This window comes from Calidris pugnax, unplaced genomic scaffold, assembly GCF_001431845.1.
Source record: "Calidris pugnax isolate Ruff unplaced genomic scaffold, ASM143184v1 scaffold111, whole genome shotgun sequence".
In the NCBI taxonomy this organism is placed as follows: Eukaryota; Metazoa; Chordata; class Aves; order Charadriiformes; family Scolopacidae; genus Calidris; species Calidris pugnax.
Window position 1 is genome coordinate 6,472,486 of NW_015090872.1, and position 19,299 is coordinate 6,491,784.

The 19,299-nt window shown below is 47.9% G+C and overlaps 1 protein-coding gene across 1 annotated transcript; it reads right to left on the reverse strand.

The window, feature by feature from the left end:
• Window positions 1-65: 65 nt before the first annotated feature.
• On the reverse strand, window positions 66-11,826 carry CLDN1 (claudin 1). The gene is made up of 4 exons (XM_014946062.1): window positions 11,481-11,826; window positions 3,153-3,317; window positions 2,599-2,683; window positions 66-2,152 (listed from the first exon to the last, which is right to left on the reverse strand). The coding sequence occupies exons 1-4, from the start codon at window positions 11,701-11,703 to the stop codon at window positions 1,990-1,992; spliced, it is 636 nt and encodes a 211-aa protein (XP_014801548.1). The 5' UTR covers window positions 11,704-11,826; the 3' UTR covers window positions 66-1,989.
• Between the last annotated feature and the right edge of the window lie 7,473 nt (window positions 11,827-19,299).

Sequence of the window (19,299 nt, forward strand, 5' to 3'; positions counted from 1 at the left end):
ACTTCACTTCCATGCACACTGTCCAAGTTCTGCTCAAAAACAAGAAATGAAGTAATGCAGTCTGATTTTCCTTAAAAAAGTCCATTTATTGGAATTGTTTAAACACTTTATACAAGTTCCCAATATACGCATCTGCTCCCTGGCTTAGGGTTAATGCAAATAAAAGAGCACAGACTTCAGCAGCTCTAATGTGACCTGAGCTGCCACCTCTAAAGACAAGGTCTCATGAGGCAGCTGCTGTGCACAGGCAGTTCCCCGTGGAGAAGTGGAAACCAGTGTCTCAGCTCCAAACACAGGCCAACATCAACTCAAGCCTGAAGCAAATGCTCCGGTTGGTTTCTTTTACTAACTTTGAATTATGTTGCAGAGTCAGGTCAAACAGAGGTACAAGGCTTCCACAAGCCACCAATGAGATGGTTGTACATTGCTCAGCCCCAGAGGCTCTCTGTGTCTACAGAAGGAAATCAAGAGAACTGATGCCTCTGAACAGATATGCAATTATAAAACCTGGTCAGAAGCAACCAGTTTCCTTCTGCAGAAAAAACAAGGTTGAGCTTTGGGGAACTGGTATCATCCTTCTAGGAATTACAAGACTTAACTCCAGACAGTCTCTGACAGTGTTAGTCAAACACCAAGTGACTGACTGGGTGTTTCAGAGGAATGGGTGGGAACCTTTGATGAGTTGCATTTTTTTTTCCTCATATACAACTTAAAATGCAAGGATGGCTTTATTTTTAAAATGCTAGTTTCTTCCTCTTGTGAGCTTGGATTACAAGAACATGCCATAACAATTGGGTCAGTTTCCTTGGAATTTGCCTTCATATCATCACTGAAAGTGTTTACAAGAAAAGAAGACAGGATCAAAGGGCAGCATGTGAGGTATCCTTGGGGAAACATCAGGGAGCAGCAGTGCATTCAGTTTGGTTTAACACATTTAGCTGCATAAGGTGAACCGAGATCAGGAACTGAGCCCAAATAAGAAAGACTCAAGGAAAGAGGAGAGTGTTTGTTAAAAGGTGGCCTGTAACACACACACAAGGGGATAAAGCTTCAAGCTCAGTTAGGCACTGTAGTGGAAACATGGAGAAACAATCACTGCCACCAGCTCGGCGTCTAAGGAACAGCAGCAACAGCCCCACCAGAGACACCCAGTGAAAACAGAAGGCAATCGTTTTTTCTTTAGCTCTCCCCTGGCACCAGAGAAGCTGCAGCTGCTTTGGGTGTCTGCTAACCTCGGCAGTCACGATTTTGCAGCCTTTTGCTCAGACACAATCAACTTATGAGATCTTGTCAAAACAATGATAACAGTTAAGCCAAGCCACCTTACACTGCATTTTCTGTTGGCCAACGGCATGTGCATGGACAGTTATGGATTTCAGTTTGCTAAATCACAGCAATTTAATTGTGTCTGACCCTTTGCCATGCCAATCTGCACAGAAAGGAGGGTGCTGAAGATGACACCAAGAAGACAGTACAAGAGCATTTTAGATCTCTTCAAACATTCCTACATGTAAAGTCTTTTCCCTAAAATTATGTTTCCCCTTAAGCTATTGTTTCATCACTTTGTATATAATATATGTTCCTTTAATTTCTACACACACCACACTGGGCTCTAACTTAATGGGATATGGGACTGAATTGTTACCATCTATTTTTTTTATAAAACAACTTAAAAAAAGCACCAACATCCATCTAAAAAAAACAGTATCATTTTTCCCTTTTACTCCCAAATACTAAACTTAACCCAAGCTTGGAGGTTTCATCTTTCCAGTGGCAATACCTATGAACCTAGGCTAGCCTTCCTCCACGGGCTGGGAGAGAAAGGAGAAGTTATGTCCAGTAGCAAAGAAGATTATAAAAATATACACATTTTTGGGAGAAGAGGAAGGTAGAACCTAGAGTCTGAACTCTGCTCAGGACAGTGGCATTGTAGTGTCCTCTCCAAAATGCTTTCACTACCAGTGCTGGCGGCTCCTCTTCTTTGTTTCATTATACATAATCCTTCCCTGTGGAGGGGGCATTCTTTGGATAGCCTCGGGTGGGTGGATATGAAGTTTCTCTCCGTGGACAGGAGCAGCAGAGGAAGGCCCCCCCCAGAATGGCCAGAGAAGCAGCTGCCCAGCCTATGAAGAGAGCTGATCCAAATTCAAATCTGGGGGAGAAAAGAAAGAAAGTGAATACTATAAGTAATGTCTCTGGGTTACAGTGTTAGCATGTTCACACAGGCAGCAGTTTGGAGCAGCCTGAGACTCAGCTGACCCTCAGAGCCCCGAGTTTTGTACAATGGGTTAGTCCAATCTTTCAGCTCACTGCTGCAAGGCCAGACTGTGCAAACCAGGCCTTAAGCATTTGGAGGAAAAAAATTGCCGAATTCACATCAGTTAGGTCTCCAGCAGTGAAGCTGCCTTAGAACAAAGCCAAGACTTACAAGCCACATGCATGATGAACTCTGGTCCTAATGCTCTTCCTGCAGTTTGAAGCCAACCCCACTAACTCAGAAAATTCCCTCTTTTGATTTTAAGCCACTGCTACTCAAAAGCTAAGCCCCAGAAGCATCTGTCATGCAATACCATAGTGTTATATCAAATGAGTCAGTACCTGGTGTTGACTGGGGTGAAAGGGTCATAAAAGGCCCGAGCCACTCGGTTGCCATACCATGACGTGGCCACCAATGCTGCCAAACCTGCACATGAAGAGAACATAATGTCATGACTTAAGAAAAAAGAACCAACAAAATCACTGCAAAAATAAGCATGTAGCAGACAAGCATCTGGAGTGATGTCTCACTGTTGCTACCCTGGGAAATTCTGAGCAGTTACCTAATGCTAGTTGGGAGAGAATTAAGGATTTAGGGTCACCCAAAGTTACATTTACCAAAGCTGACAGCCTTTCACTGAAGCAGGGTGTGCAGATCAAACTCAGCTCTGCTAATAGAGATTAAAGACAAGCAGTCCGTATAGAATTCACAATACTAGTGTGCCAAGAGACCTATTTGATGCCTCAGATAACCAGAGTCCACTAGGGAATTCCCAGCCCAAAATGCTCTTGGAGCAATGGCAGCAAACCCTCCCCATCCTCTCACATCCTGTGCAGGATAAATGCCATTTAGGAAACTGCACATTTAACATTGAATACATCTGTATGTTACCAACCTGCAATGATGAAGATCACCCCACCGAAGACAGCCATCCGCATCTTCTTCACCTGGTCGTCTTCCATGCACTTCATGCATTTCATGCCAGTCACAGCAACAAATACACCAACAAGGCCCAGGAGTATTGAAGCCACCATCAAAGCCCGTGTGGCCTGCAGACTGCCTAGAAGACATTAGGATTTGAGTTACCACAAAGAAAACTCAAGATAAAAATAGAAATTCAAATTACTGGGGCTCAGTAATCACAAGTCAAAATACTCTGCTGCCTGTTACACAGGATACAAACAAGCAGACATTCCTTTTTAGCTTTAAGCTCCCAGGAACTGTCATGCATCAGGATCAGAGGACTCTCAGCTCTTCTAAAATGCATGGCAATCAAGGGCATGCAGCTTTTTGCAGGAAATGACCTGGGAATTGCCCTCAATCATCTTTTGTTCCCTGATCATTTGAATCCCAATTGGAAGGGCATATCTGTTTATCAAAAGAAGTATACAGATTTAAGCTCTATCTTGACAAAGCATTTAGGCACAGGTTTTAATATGAATAGTGTCATACATATGGATAGTCCCACAGCAGAGAGCAAGGCCCTTTTGTTGCTCAACACTTCCAAAACCTGTCTTTTACATGAATACCTCAGTGTTGACTGAGATAATTTTTGTGCTAAATCCTTTATTTTGTGTCCCAGAGGGTACAAAAAACCAATTGCAACAGAAACAGGATTTTCCCAGCCAAGTGAAAAATAGGTTGTTTTTTCTACCTAAAATATTTACCTTATTAGACTCAAAGATATTCAAACATTTTAAGAGTTTCTTGTGCTTTTGAAGAACTGGAGCATGGGGTGATGCCTCCTATAGGCAAAGGTTGTGTCTGCCTGAGTTCTCAGCAGACAAATTCAATCTACATTATCCAAGATTCGGTTTTATACTGACACATCTGAAAGCACAGACACACTAACCCGAGGAACCTGAGCTACTGAATTCAGATTTTCTTGACACCAAAGGAGAAAGCAATCAATGTCAATACTGAAAATTAAGTCATTACTGAAAATACCTCATGTGACAAAACAGCTGAACAGCAGTGAAATAAGAGCCTGAGATTTATTGCCTGGCAAATCAGGTTTGTTTGAACAGCATGGATTTTAATATACAGTCCTGTTAAGATCTGGGAACAAACAGGGCTGGTTAATCAGAGGAACAAGCTCCCAGGAGGATGCTGTAACCAAGGCAAAAGTGTCCCCTGCCACAGAAGGGTACCTAGCAGTGACACGTGTACAGTTTTTGCAGAGTATCACCAGAATCTGTTCCCAAGCCTGGAGCTCACCCCTCAAAGCAGACTGACTGCATTCTGCTAAAGCTCTGCAAGGCACTTCAAGCTTGGACAACTGCAAGATTTAAGCCTACAGCAGAGCACCTGCAAACCCCTCACTGGTACAGTGAACCCTTAAGAGCCTCTGCTGCAAGAACAGGCTCTTTGGCTCAACTGAAAGACAGACTGGAGTTCAAACAGGACACTGGCTAGTAGGGTCACGGCTGCACACCTTTCCTCAGCAGCTTCTTTACTACACGTTGCCCCACAGCACTGCTCATGCAGAAAAATTGTGATGCACACCAACAGGCTATCAGGCTTTAGTTCTGCTTTAAAACAGATCTGGATCTGCCTCTACAAACATAGGCTTATTCTTCTGTAAATAGATCATGAAACCAGTTCCAAACAATGTAACAGAAAGGTAATATTCAGAGCAATAGGAAGTGACACACTTGCAAGATGCTTGGCTTTCTTGGGAAAAATCCCACAATCTGCTTGGCTAAATGTCATGCCTTCTTTCAAAGAGGAAGGATGACAGCTCTGAATCGCCCAGGTGTTAATCAAAACCCATCTGTTGCACTGATTGCAGAAACCCATTTACAAAGTCATTTATCACTAACATAATCACAACAGCACTGTCCAAACATATTTAATATATTTATCTCCAGTGCCAGAGATTACACTAAAAATATTTTGTAGCTTACAGAGTTGATGCCAATATTCAGAAAGACTTCAGTTGGCAGGGCACCACCCAGAAGACCAATTCAGCTGCTGAACACTTTGGGCTCAACTGTGCATTACAGCAGCAACTCTGGAGAGGCCAATGGCTGAAAACACTAGTTCATACTTCACCTGGGAAAGGACATTTTCTTCAGAGGTACTAAATTTGTTTCATCAGGTCTACAGTAAGTTGGGCCTTAGTCTTGCTACAGAAGCAGCACTTTATAAGAATACTCTATTGGAGAGGGTTTTGAAAGAGTTCTTTTCATGAAGCCAATGGTAGGGTATTCCTAACAACTAGAAAACCAGTTGCAAGAGTGGAAAGAGGCCTCTTGCCTTTAAACACAAGAAGAAAAATTTTATGACCTCAGAAGATCTAGCTATGAAACTTGCTAAAAACCTCAAGATGTACAAGTATTAACTGAATGCACAACAGTTTTGTAGAAGCAGACAAACAAAAAGCATAATTGTGAACATTTCCCAGGGTGACACACTTTCAGCAGATTTTGGAGGGGCATCTCCTGGTGTTCTCACCCCTCCCTTACCCATGGCATAAAAGGACAGAGGCATTTTGGAAACTTGCAGTAGGACAGAAAAACAGGTTGGAGCATTTGCAGAACAGACTGTCCCTTTATTCCAAGAAGTTTTAATGTGACATGACTGTCTTGGCCAACCATCCTCCCCTCCACCCAGCCTGGCTGCTCTGTGCTCTAGCACAGGCTGGGAGACAGGGCTTTTGTCTTCCTACCACTTTTGCAATGTGTGCAGTACATTGACTGCAGTTAATTATCATACAAGCTATGAGTTATCATGTACACATTAACAACCTCCTTCTCAATGGAAGACGCACATCCAGAGGCTTAGAAGGCTAGTTTAATATTAGTTCTGTTGTTCACATGGGCCTTTCCAGCTGCTTTAAAAAAAAAATCCCAGATTATATAAGTATAGTATTGTCTTAACCTGCTAAACAGGACTGGCTACCAACAACCAGTAGAAGTACTCTACACCAGTTTAACTTTACAACTTCTGCCATATTAGAGAGAAACTGGATTTCCCCCTCACTCCTTGCTGCTGCAACTGTCTCCCCAACGGGAACAGGGCTTGTAGCCTCCCACACAATACACCACGGCTGTTGGGAAGCCCAGGCAATCTCAGCAGCCCTTGGGGAAAAACAGTCCTGTACAAGGTGAGACACACTGGCCTGGCGCCCAACAACAGCTGTCAGGTGGCAACAGTATTTTGTCAACATAAGCCACTATCCAGTTGGAAGCCAAGCTTTTTTATTGCTGGTTAGTAAGTAATGAGAGACCTGGCCTGAATAGCCAAGAAAGCAGCGAGTACTGAAGAACAGAGGCTTAAAGCTACTGAGAATGATTAATAACAAACGTGAATCCTGCAAGCCGTAAAATACGGTGTAAATCCACAAAAATTACATAGCAGCTCACACCTGTTTCACATAATGAAACCCACTTTTTATAAGACATGCCAACAAACAACTTCAACTTATTGTTAGTGGGTTTGAAACAAACTACACAATGCAGTTTATCTAAAGCCTATGTAAGACTTTTTTCCTTCCCACAACTATCATTACCTGACACAAGAGTAATTGCTGGCAACTGCTTAGTTATAAGAAAAAAAAGGACTTCACCAGCATATGTTTGAGGTTATTTTTCTGTCATCACATTTCCTTATTTATTCTGTTTATATCATCTACATTATAGAAAAGCTGTTGGGAAAGCGCCATGGGATTTTTGTAATGCCTGTTTGTAATGCAAAATTGCTGTAATGGCTCTGTGTGCAGATTTTTTTTCTGATAGGGATGCTCATTGACTACCTTGTTTGTATTTAAACTGTGGACTTTTTCTTCCCTTCCCATGGGCCTCAGTGCAACCAAGTGATGACAGAATACAAGTGAAGCAAACACTGTGCAGCTCGCTCTAATCTCTGCAAGGATCCCCAGGAGTTCCAAGCACCCCTATAGTATAGAAGCATGTTCCACCTTTAAGAAAAATCAGCAGCCTTCAAAGCCTTCCCACTTGGGTTTTCACAAAAGCTGAATCTCCTTGAAGGAGCAGAACCTGAGATCCTGCTGCTCTGCCTTGCCAGCATGTGAAAGTTACTTTCGTGCAGCAGGCAAGGGAATGAAGATCTGAGTGAGCAATAACAGCTTCATATGTACCCAGCAAACATCTCTCACACCTTGCTAGTCCTTCTGGCTTGACCCAAAAGCCTAATGGCTTGGGAGGCTTTCAAAACCCTTACCAGCCACTGCAATGACTCTACACACCATCACCATGACCTACATGACATCACCATCAGATAGTCCAGTCTGGACTCTTTCAAAGCACTTCTCCACAAGCCTAGAAGACTGTACAGAGGAATCTGGGCAGCATGTAGACTCAGAGCAAGTTGTGTTTCTTGCCGATATGGGAAGGCTGGGAAGTCTTCACTGCACGTCCAGTGCAAAAGAGGCACATTTAGTAGGTGACAGTGGCCTTGTACTCAAAGTAAATACTCAGAGTGGCCTACCCCAAAGTAAACACAGTTCAATGCCCTCCTGCAGTCACTCAATCAGCAGAGAGAGCCTGCTGGGAAGACAGGCAACACGCAGTAGCGCCACTTCCAGATTCCTGGTCAGAGAAGACCTGGGCAGCCCGTTTTCCCACAAAGCCTGGAAATTCTCTTAGCAAGAGATTTAGTAACACATAGTAACACCAGATACTAAAGCTGCTTAGAACCTGCTTGTAGAGCAATAAAACCAGGGTGTTGCAACAGACTCCCATCCTCTCTTGCAGACACACAACACGGCAGCACAGAGGAACAGCCTCGGTGGCATTCCAAGTAACCCTCTGCCTTCTCAAAGCGCTGCACAAGTGAGACTATTTTATCACTCGATCATGATTTTTCATGAGGAAGGAACAGGGATTGAGAAACACGGGAGCAAATTAACCCTTAACCCACATGAAAGCACAGATACCAGCAGGTTCTACCTGCTTGCTCCAGATCTATTTGGACACATTTGTCCCTCATGCTATAGCTTTGTCCCTCCCTGGGTCACCCTCCCAACTCCCCCACCATCACAGCACAGCAGCAGTAACCTGAGCATGAACCTTCCTTCCCCCCACCCATCCTCTTCCCCAGCTCCTGGAACAGGCTCAGCCAGGGTGCTAAAGATGTAGGAGGGGAGATTTCACATTTCAGTGATGCTGTTTGACCCAGAGGGCATCCAAACCCATGTTTATTTTCTGGGCTAGGGCATAAAGGCCTATGGATGTACTAGGTTTGGTGATGAAGTGGTAGATGAGTCTCAGCTTGTCTGAAGCACAGAATCTCCCCCAGCAAAACCAAACAGGGCTCAAACAGCCTAGATGGGACCCAGAACAACCTCTGCTCTGAACAGAAGAGTGTGGTTAGGTGGGGCTGAAAGCTTCCAGAGACAGGTACCAGGAGCCCTTCTCCCTCCTGTCTGAGACCTTTCCCCTCAGATCCCGGAGGAGCACAAAGCTCAGCTAAGCTCCATGGACGATGCTGGAGGGCTACAAGAACAATGCTGAGGCTGTGCAACAAAGCCTTGTTGCAAGGGTGGCTTTTGTTGCCTCTATGTCTGCATGTGGCCACGCACTGCTTTTCACGTAAGCCAGCAAAACGCAGCCTTTCTGTTGCCTGAATAGGAGCACTGACATAAGCCCTCAGCTGAACGCAGCTGCGGGAGAAGTGCCAGCATGGGTGGACTCCAGCAGCGTGGCCACACGGGAAGCTGGAGGCCCCTCAGTTGGCTAACGGTGCCCATCAGCTGGTGCCAACCCCATCTCTGACATGCAGCAGCGGTCGAAGAAACCAAACACTGACATTTCTAGAGGAACAGCAATAGCTACCAAACATAAGCTTGCTGGTAAAAATTTTCCAGCGTTCCCACAACCACGAATTACTGCAGGTGTGTGTAAGGAGGCTCAGTCCTTTCTACGGGAACAAAGTAATTACAGATCTGAGCCTCTCCCATCAGTGCACGAGGCTCTGACGTGTGGCTCCGAGCATCCAGGACATGTGAAGCTCTGGCAGGAGAGCAGAGCCAGGCAGGGGAAGTTTTTCTGCCCACATAGCTGTCCCACCTTCACCATGACATACATGAATGCAGTAAAGGCAGCTCCTTACAGCAGGGCTGCACCTGTCCCGGGGTGTGGCTGTTGAATTGGGTGCAAATGGGGGGTTTTCGCACCTCCACCCAAAACAACATCGCTGGTCCCAGCCCCAAGCCTATGTGGCCATAAGACTTTGAAGGGAGACCAGAAAGGGAATACAGCAGATAAGGTCTATGTCCCTAGGCGTGATCTGCTTTCAAGCAGGAGAGGCACAAGCTGGGGTATGAAAGAACAAGGAGTCCTTCAGCCAGCTCTCACCGACTGTCCCAACGAGGAAAGCATCCCCCGCGATTTCCATATTTTTTTGAGCTTCCTAGGAATTTTCAGTCAAGTGTGCCCTGCAGGGCCAGGGGCTCTGTAAGAGGACAAAAGGCCACTAATAGCTCAGCCTGGTCCCTGGCACCTCACACCTCCCTCCCCCGTAGCCCTGGAAGAGAAGAGCCCTTATTGTTTGCAGGACAAAGGTGAGGGGAGCAGCTGGTTTTCAGCTCTCAGCCATGAATGGGGCAGGTCTGGAGGTCCTCGGGCAGGTTTTTAGGAGTCTGTTCAAGCCAGGCTCCGCACCCGATTCTGCAGGCAGGTCTCATTTACAGCACAATGGGCTGCAGCCACACAGCCCCCCAGGCGAGTTTACCTTTCGCAACCCATCGAGGGGGTGGCTGGAGATTCCTCAGCCCTGCTGGCATCTTCGCCCCCCACCCCCAGTGCGAGATAAGAGGCTTGAAGCTGAGCTTATACATAATTACTACTCAAAGCACCCCGGACTGTGTGCTTAGCCCAGCCCTGATTATCCCCAGCCCCGCACCCTCTTAGTGCTAAGTGGGCGCACCGCACTCCTGAAGGGAGTAATTTGCGCCTCTGCCAACTGCAGGACCCACGGGTGTTCGGGGCAAGGGAGTGACTGATGTGGGCTAGCGATGAAGGTGGGGCCCGGGGTGTCCGGCTTCACCGCATGACACACAGGAAGGGCTGGTGGCAAGTTAACTTGGGGATACTCCCCATGGTCCCCGGTGAATGTGAAACCACCTGCCCATTCCTTTGGGAAAGAGAAGGTGACCGAGATGATAATTATTATTTTATTAATTAGGGAGGGAGAGGGATAAAGGTGTTGCAGGACACTACTAGACTCGGGATGAGATAAAGGATATTGAGAAAAGATTATTTTTTTTAACTTATTTGGGTGTCAGCATAAGTTACATACTTCAGTGCCGTAAGACCAGCCATCCTCCAAGCTCGGTGTGACCGCCCCGAGTGACACCCCAGCAAGTCAGGCTGCTGCTCCTGCACCCATGAGATGGCTTCACCGTCCCAGGACAAGATAAGAGACCTAGAGTTTGCCCTGATATACTGGTCTGTCTAAAAACTACAGGCAGCGCTACCTGGGCTGGAGGCCAGCTCACCTGCCGAGCCCTTTGCCTAAACGGCCCCAGGGGAGGAGCAGCAGCGACTTTCCCAGAGAACAAAAGACCAAAAAAGTCAAACGCAGAAAGAAAAGGCTCCGTGCTGGAAAAGACCACTTCGGCAGCGCTCATGAACTGGGCTCCCTGCTGCCATGCCCAAACCAAGGCGGTCCCCGTCCGAACTTCTACAGCCAGAAGTTCTTGTCCGCAATCACGGCACTTTCCCGAACACACATGGAGGGTCTGACCAGTCTCCTCCCGGGACAGTTTTTAGGGAGACTGGCTCCGGTTCCCCGTCCCCCCTCCATAGGTACTGCCCAGTCGATTCCCCCCCGCCCAGGGAGGCCAAACCACCGCGGGATGCGGTTCAGCCGCAGAGCCCCGGCTGCCCTAAAGGACAGTCACCTGCGGAGGGACAGTCCCCTCAGCCCCAGTGGGGAGAGCTACCGGGAGAACCCCAAGAGACACCCATCTGAGCACCGACGGGACGATGGGCGACCTCAAGCCCTGCACCTGCACCTTCACCCCCGAAGGAACGGACGGGCGGCGCAACTCCGACGGGACAGAGACCTGGAGACCCGACGGCACCGGCAGCCCCAGCGGGGCGGGAACTGGGCGAGGGGGGGAGCGACAGGACAGTCGGGACCGATACCCCCAACTCCGACCGGAGGCACTGGGGCGGAGGGGATGACCCCGACGGGACGGACACCCCCAGCCCCGACAACACCCCTAAACACCCGCACCCCCCAACCCCCTACTTACTTTCCAGTTTGAGCAGCGAGTCGTACACCTTGCACTGGATCTGCCCCGTGCTCTGCATGGCGCACGACATCCACAGCCCCTCGTAGAGCGCCTGGGCCGTGACGATGTTGTCCCCCGCGTAGGATGCCATCTTCCACTGGGGCATGGCGGTACTGATGATGATGCCGATCCAGCCCAGGAAGGCCAGCACGAAGCCCAGGAGTTGCAATCCCCCGCTGGCCATGTCTGCGCGGAGCCGGGCCGGGATGGGATGGGGGGGAGGGAAGCGCAGGGAAGCGGCTGCTCCGCGCCGGCGGAGGGTCGCTGCGAGGGAAAGCGAGTGTTCGCGCCCGGCTCCGCGCACCGCACTGCCGCCCGCGCCCCCCCCACCGCGCACCTTATAAAGCCGCGCAAAGGGCGCCCCCTGGCGACAGTGCCCCCGCCCCGCCCCGCGCGGGGTTTTCCGCGGTGGGACGCGGCACCTCGCACCCACCCCACCCCTCGCCTTCCCCCGGGGTGAAGCCGCCCTGGCCGCTGCCGCTCCTCTCGTTCTCCTCCCTGGAGCGCAGCGTCGAGGGGGGGGGATGTCGACACCCCCGTGGTGAGGGGGGCAGCAAAATGTCACCCCCACCTTCCCGGGAGTGACCCCCTCCGACAGGGTTTCGCTCCCACCCACACCCCCCGGCGCACACACTCCCCCTCCCTGCCTCTGGAGAAACGGCTGGTGGGACTGTCCCTTCTGTCCCCCACGGGGCGTGCCAGGGGATGTTTTGGCACCTCCCAAGGGTGCCCTGGTTGTGCAGGTGGTCTCTCCCTTTCTAGAGCTGGAGGCCCTGAGAGCATGAACCCCCACTCAGCTTCCCCGGCTCTTGCTACCTGTTGCTTTCCTCTAACAGCCGGAGCTATAAACTTCCCTTTCGGTGAAGACACCCTCCCTGCGCCCCATGGGACAGGAAAGGTGGACATGGGGCTGTGCCAGTCCTACTTGTCCTGCTGGTGTCTGTGTGACCCACCTTCTCCAGCCCACCCCAGTGCCGTCACCGCAAGGCAAGGGCAGCAGAGCGTTTCCCACCTGGCAGCCTCCCTGCCCAGCTCCCCACACACGCGGGAGTGAACTGCTGCAGAGGAAGCAATAGAGAACTCATGGAAATTGTCACTCCTATGATTTTAAAGGGCTTTCAAAGAGGCAGCTGAGCAAACACTCATCATCCATGTACAAATGCTGCCAGAACCCTAAATCCAAACTTTGGAGTCTATTGTTTTAATAAAGATGATGTGCTGTACATCTTTGTGTTACTGCGTTTCTCTTAAAGGAGAAATTTTGATTTTTCAATGCTTCAGTGTTTTACTACAGTTTATTGAACAAGGGAACTGCAGACCAGGAAGGAGTGTCCTCTTTCTTGAGTGTGTATTTGTCCAGTTGCTATAGTTTCCCTTTCTCCTACGTGAATATTTGAATATGGACAGATCCGGACTGAGAACAGGCAGGGTGAGGAAACAGTGTCTCCTTCAGAGGGCCCGGGGAGCTCTCGGCATGGTGTGCGTGGTCCTGCCTGCCTTCACCAGGGGCTCCCTGGAGGTGATGTTCAGCCTGGACCTGCCGTAATCCCGGGCTCCGAGATAAACAGGTGATAATTACTGATAAACGTCCTGCTGGAGGTAGGGATGGGGTTGTATTGTTTTGACAGGGTGGTTTGCTGCATTCTGATGACTTGGGAGATTTTGCTGGAGCTGCTTCCTGAGATTTGCAAATAGACAAACAAACAGACTCGTGATTACCTGACCGGTCCTGCGCAACCCGGGGGGGTCAAAGGGGAGAAAAGCAACTGCAATCTCGCCACACCGGGCAGAGACAAAGCCGGGCTGGTTTGCTCTGAAAACACTCGCAGCTGCCGGTCCCCAACGTCCAGCCAGCAGCGCTGGTGTGACGAAATCCAGCCGAGTTACCTGGTAGCAAACTTTACCAGGCGTGTTCTTTTTCACTTGTGAAGGAATTAGGGAGCTGTGAAGCTGCAGCTGAAGAAACGGTGTTTTCCCGGGTCTCTGTGGACCCCAGTTTTACAGCTTTGGGAGTGAAGGAGAGGAAAACAACAAAGTTTTCTTTGCCAATGCAGAGATAACAAAGTACATGATTCTGTTTGTGTATTCATCAAGAACCCTGATACAGGGAGTAGAGAAACCAGCGTGGTGCTGGCTGTTGGAACTGGTCCCTGGAGGAACAATTCCTTGGCTGATGAAGAGGCAGGTCAGAAACCCATGCTAACCTGAGGAGAATAGGGTTAGGAGTGTCTGGATTTGATCATTGATGTCTGGGTAGTCATATCAGTCTGATAATGTCCATCTGCAAAGGAATGTGCAGTCTTCCCAGGTGCTTTAGAGTGCTTAAGTGACTCACCCCTCTCCTGACCCTCCTACCACCCCCCCAGACAGAGCAGGCAGCTCATCACTGACTCCTGCAGTGTGAGGTCACCTCCAGACAGGCGTACAAGTTTCAAAGACACTTTTAGTAGGTTTAGATCCTTTGGCTAGGAGCCAGAGGAGCCAGGAGCAGCCAGGAGGGGGAACAGAGATGTTTTGTGGGGAAAGACTTGGGCTTTCTACTGAACCTTCTAGGAAAGTACAGGGAGGAGTCCTGGGTGGCAACAATCTGATTGCACTGCACTGGACAGGACATCAAGAGTGGTCCTGAGGAGACACATGTAGCAGGCATGCAAGCCTGTGCTGTGTGGTCTAACACTCTGACCATGCTGCTGGGTCTTGGAAGGACTGCAATCACTGCCCACCCTGTACTTGGGAACAGCTGGCCTTAGGCTGTGTCCTGGTGGCATCTTTGAGCCAGTTTGTGCCAAATCTGTCAGTAGTGTGAGTCTGACTGCTTGGACATAGAGTAGGACACTACGCTGTGTTTTTTCCTCTTCCAGAAGGCCATGGAGCTTAGTCTGAAGCTGTGAGGGGTGACAGACCCTTATTCTGTGAGGGGTGCTGTGGGATTACAGTCTTCAGTGGCCTGGAGGTGGGTGCTGTGTTCCTGAGGGTCTGTACAGCTGTCCCGTTGCTCCTCTGTCCCTGATGGGTGCTGTGCCGGGTGAATGCGTGACAGAGTGGCCTTGGGTCAGACAAAGCTGATGAAAGGCGATACTGAGATACACCCATGTGCTCCTGTACCTCCCAGAGTCCACGTAGGCTGCAGCACAGGATCTTCCCTGTGCCTTTGTGTACACTTTCTAGGCACAAGTTCACTGCATACATCTTGCTTTGTGGAAGTGAGAGCTTGGAGTCAAGTTCTCGTGTCTCTTTCACCATTAAACACCCCGACAACCCGTATAAACTCCTTGTGCGCGGAGTCCCGCCCCAATGAATGGTCAATTTATACTTTGCTTTCCAGGTACAATTTGAAGTTGATACTCTTACTCATGTTTCATGAAAGATTTCAAAACCCGGTGATGCTTTCTGTGGGCAACACAAGGAATTTGCAGAGCAAGATAAACACTGAAACTCTGCTTTTCCCCTTCATCACTCATCAGTGTTCTCAGTGCTCTGGAATTTGCAGAGAATTTTACAGCATCTCTAAGAGTATTGAGTCTCCTCTTCTGGACTTCCTTCCTTTCTTTCAGACATGAAATATCTTATTTCTTTTCTTTAGATGATTTTCTGCACTGGTTCAACAGTCAAAATAAATGGCCTTTTCACTCCATAATCATAGCCTTTCCTCCTCTGCCTAAGATTCTTTTTTTCACTGGAAGTCCCAAAGAGTTTTCGCTCTATTTTCACCTACTTTTTCTACCTGACTTTTGGGGAAATACCATTCCTTCAGGTCATTAATCTCAGCTGAAAGACCTGGGTTTATCCAAAATGTTGCAATCTCCTCTGTATTCTCTAGGCTAAAGGTACTGACAGCCTTTACTGACTGGTCTGTTCTTAAGTAAACATGTGAGTCTTCATTTTTTGCCCGCTACAAAAGCAGGATCAAGTAAGAAGAGGCATGTCTATAGGCAGCTACCACCATCAGACTGGGATGTTTTAATCTGCAGGTAGACAGAGTCCTCTAATTGTTTATAGAGCTAGCCCTCACGTGCAACAGTCCTTGCTGCACTGAGTAAATGCTTAACTCCTTGGTCATGTCGCTCCTTTGGGTGGTGTTAGTCAGACAAGCAGCCTCACCCCCGGACTCAGCAGAGATCTGTGCTCTGTGGGTAGGGAACGATACCTGTCTCCTTTTCTGGCAAAAACAAGCTTTAACACTTGCCAGGACTTGCAGGTGAGCAGCCTGGTTTCCTCTTCTCTCAGATGTTTCCCAGGGAAAGTCTCGCTGCACAATGCCTGTGTTTGGAGAGCACAGGGTCACATGTAATCCTCTGTCCTGGTATCCCCAAAAGCTGTCCCCCAGGCTGCCCTGAATTCATCCTTGAGCTAAAACTGATGTATTAGCGGGAAATATCTAATTCCAATTATAAGTTATTATAAGTATGGTCAGGTGCGCAGAGCAGGCACAGCAAAAACACAAGCTCCACACTTGGACCAGAAAATGGGAATGGCCAGAGGGCATCAACTCAGTCCAGGGATTCTGGTGGCAGCCAGGCTCTGGTAGAGCCAGGGAATCACATAAGCATATAGTGACTACCCTAAAATGTGTTACAGCCCACCATGAATCTCTGAATATTTCCTGAGCCAGTGCCAGTACTTTTAACTTTAATTTTACTCACTTGATTTTTCCTCCATAAACTTGGCTGTTTGTTTTTTGAAACTTCTGGCACCTGCACCATCCTGCAGCAAGGGGTTTTGCAGGTTTACTCTGTGTTTCATGGGAAAGTACATCATCTTGTTTCTTTTGAACCCTGTGACTTGCTGATGTCCACAAGGTTCTGGGGAAAAAGAACAGACTGGTGGGACCACCTGCATTTAGCTCTGTTTTACATTGTCTAGAAAAACTTTAAAATTATTTTGTTGCTTATCTACAGGCTGTCTTTTCTTCTCTCTCTCCCACTTACTCCCCCATCCACCCAGGAGAAACAACCCTGCTGAACCTTAGCTCCAAGCATTGTTTTGCAGGCAGCGCCCAGATGTCTTTGCCCAGATGTCAGGAGGATCTAAGGCGGCTGCAAATCTTCCCTGGGATTAGTCAGGATTGTGTTCAACCCAGTCTGCAGTGAGGGGCAGACGTTGTGTTTGACCATGGTAGCAGCTGAAGCAGCCAAAGATCACAGCTTGCAGGGCTGGAGAGCACAGCAGTGCAAAGAAATCTTAACCCTTCATCAGCTTTGCAGGGCAAAGTTTTGTCCATTCAGTACAAAGTTTTGAAAAAGGTTGCTGGAGAAGACCTTCTCCAAATTACTCTTGTTGCTTTAAAGGCAAGAGTATAGTGAAGAGCACCAAAACCGGATTTTTTCCCTGCATACCCAAACTGAAATCTCCATTTCCAGGAGGAAAGCTCAGATTTCCACTTTGAAATTAAAATTTGTGGTTGATGGAGACAGCATCACTTAGAGGGACTAAGTTGATTTATTTGATACTGATTACACACAGGGATTATATTGTGAAACTTACATTTAAAATGGGTTGCACAAATTATTCCTTCTCAAATTTTGGGGGCCAGAAACACCATAGACCTCTCTGTGTTTGGTCAGTAGACATGACCTGGAATTCCTAATCTGCTGGAGATAAACCAAGCTAATGATCAACTCTCTTCTTGCAGTCATTCAAACATTCAGGTTTCCTCAGGGGCTGTAAAAAAGCTGCGGTTTTGGGAGTAGTTTCACTCTGCTCTTCACATGATGGATTTCATCTGGCTCTTGTTAAAATATGCTTATATGTAACACACTGAAGTTGCATGATGCTGGAGGCTGGCTGAACTCCTGGCTTCTCCTCCAAACCACCCTCCGGTGAGGGCTCTGGAAGGGATTCTGTCTCCTCGCCAGCTTCTAGGTTTTCACCTGCTGTCTTCGTTTTTTCTTGTCTCCTGAATCAGCAACCCACAAATAACCACACTGCCTGAGACTGTCCCTCAAAATGCCCCAAAACACTGAAATCATTCCTGTCTTTAAACAAGTGGGTTTGGCACGTATAAAGCTGCACCATGTGTGTCATTACCCACAGCTCTCAGACCAACGGGCTTGTCTGTGTAAGTCAGCAAGCTGCTGAGAAATAAAGGTGGTCCTGCATTTGGCCACTCATGTGTTGTTTATCAAAGTGATACTGGAAGCTCTGATAGAGATTCCACGGCATGAAACCCATCCCATGGAAGCCAAGGGATTTGACCCTTACGGTAGGATTTATTTTGCTTTCGATTTTTCTATTTTAGGATTGTTCTTTCACTGGACATTTTGTACCAGAGGCCAGAGAGAAAACAAAAGTCAGACACAATCAAATGAATGGAAACAATGAGTTTCACAGTATTAAGGAAGTAATGGTAGGAAAGCAGCGAGTTATTAAACTTACTTCTGCATGCTGTCAGTAGAAGGTAGCTCTATATCATTTGTCGTTCTCACAATGTATGAAACTAATCATGGTGTCAGATGATGGGACAGATGTGGTGGGGAATCTAGGGAAGAGGCTCAGCAGTGAAGTGGCAGGTCGAGAGTGTGCCTTGTTGAAAGGGTTAACCACAAAGTGCAACCACTTTCCCCACTATGTCCCAGTAGGGCCAGGTAGAGCACCTCATCTTCTGGTGTTGAGGTCCCAGGGCACCTCAACAGTGCCAGAGAGGGGGAGTAATGAGGGTAAGTGAAACCCAAGCCTGACTGAGAGGGAGAGGGAGGCAGATCTGTGTGTGTGAGCTTCACACTCAGTGCCTGAGCCATGAGAGATGTACACCATGGTCCTGACAATATAAAATTCATCCCTGGTACCATCTATGGAAGAGTTTTCTAAATGCAATTAGGAAAACATCTCTCAGCTCCGCCAGTGAATGTGCTCTGTGAAGATCTAACCCTTGACATCCAGCCATCCTGTTTCCTCTCTGTTTCTGATGCCTGCAAGGTCTTGGTCCTGGTCCTCTAGGGACTGGCTATATCAGGGATCACATTTCTATCCATATCTCACCACGTCTCCACCAGGGACTCGCTGATAGGGGATGACTGTGCTCATGTATGAGCTTGATGGTGTAGTTATTGAATGAATTTCCTGAGATTGGCAAGTGAAGAATCTGATCACCTTCAGAATCACCACTGAAAAATATTCTTCTTCTTCTTTGGAAGAACGTCAGGTGAAGGAAGATGAATCAGATGAAGGAAGGAGGGGGGCATTGGAATGATATAACAAACAGATAGAAGGAGGAATAAGAGAGGATGCTTGATTACTGGATCTGAAGTCTTCCTCAGGAACTGCTTTTAAATCAATACTGAAGACAGAGTTACCACCATGCAGCCAGCGTTACCACCACTTATGTTGCTTACCCAATGAGGAACTAAGCCATCAAGTTCAAGTACCTGTGGGTCTGGTTTTGGGGCAGCCTTCATGTCAAGGAAAAGCCCAAGCCATAGTCAGCATCTTGGAGATTGCTCAAAGGTTCCCATCCCAGGATATGGCTATGTCTCACTTTTTTGAGCCTTGACCACAACCTCTATCCATTTCCTCAGCCGTTATGACATGTCAGATAATTGGTGCTGGGAAGATAAAATGATCTAGAGTCCCTCCTAGAAAGGTTCTACCATAAACTGCTGTAAGATTTGTAGATCAGTCTGTTCAGGGTCAACATAAGTCTGTGAGATGAAGTTTCAGGTCTCTTTTGGGATTGCTAAACTCAGTCCCTTGCACATATTGCTAGGAATTCCCCTAGGGATCTATTTGACCTAACCTTTGGGGAATTTACCTGGATATTGGAACAATTCAAGATACACAGATT

What these genes read in the sequence shown, in the direction of transcription:
- CLDN1 (XM_014946062.1), bottom strand. Translation starts at nt 11,703, where the DNA reads ATGGCCAGCGGGGGATTGCAACTCCTGGGCTTCGTGCTGGCCTTCCTG. An exon ending in GGTGATCTTCATCATTGCAG is followed by an intron (nt 2,684 to 3,152) that starts GTTGGTAACATA and finishes CTTCATGTGCAG; the next exon opens with GTTTGGCAGCATTGGTGGCC. An exon ending in TTCACCCCAGTCAACACCAG is followed by an intron (nt 2,153 to 2,598) that starts GTACTGACTCAT and finishes TTTCTCCCCCAG; the next exon opens with ATTTGAATTTGGATCAGCTC.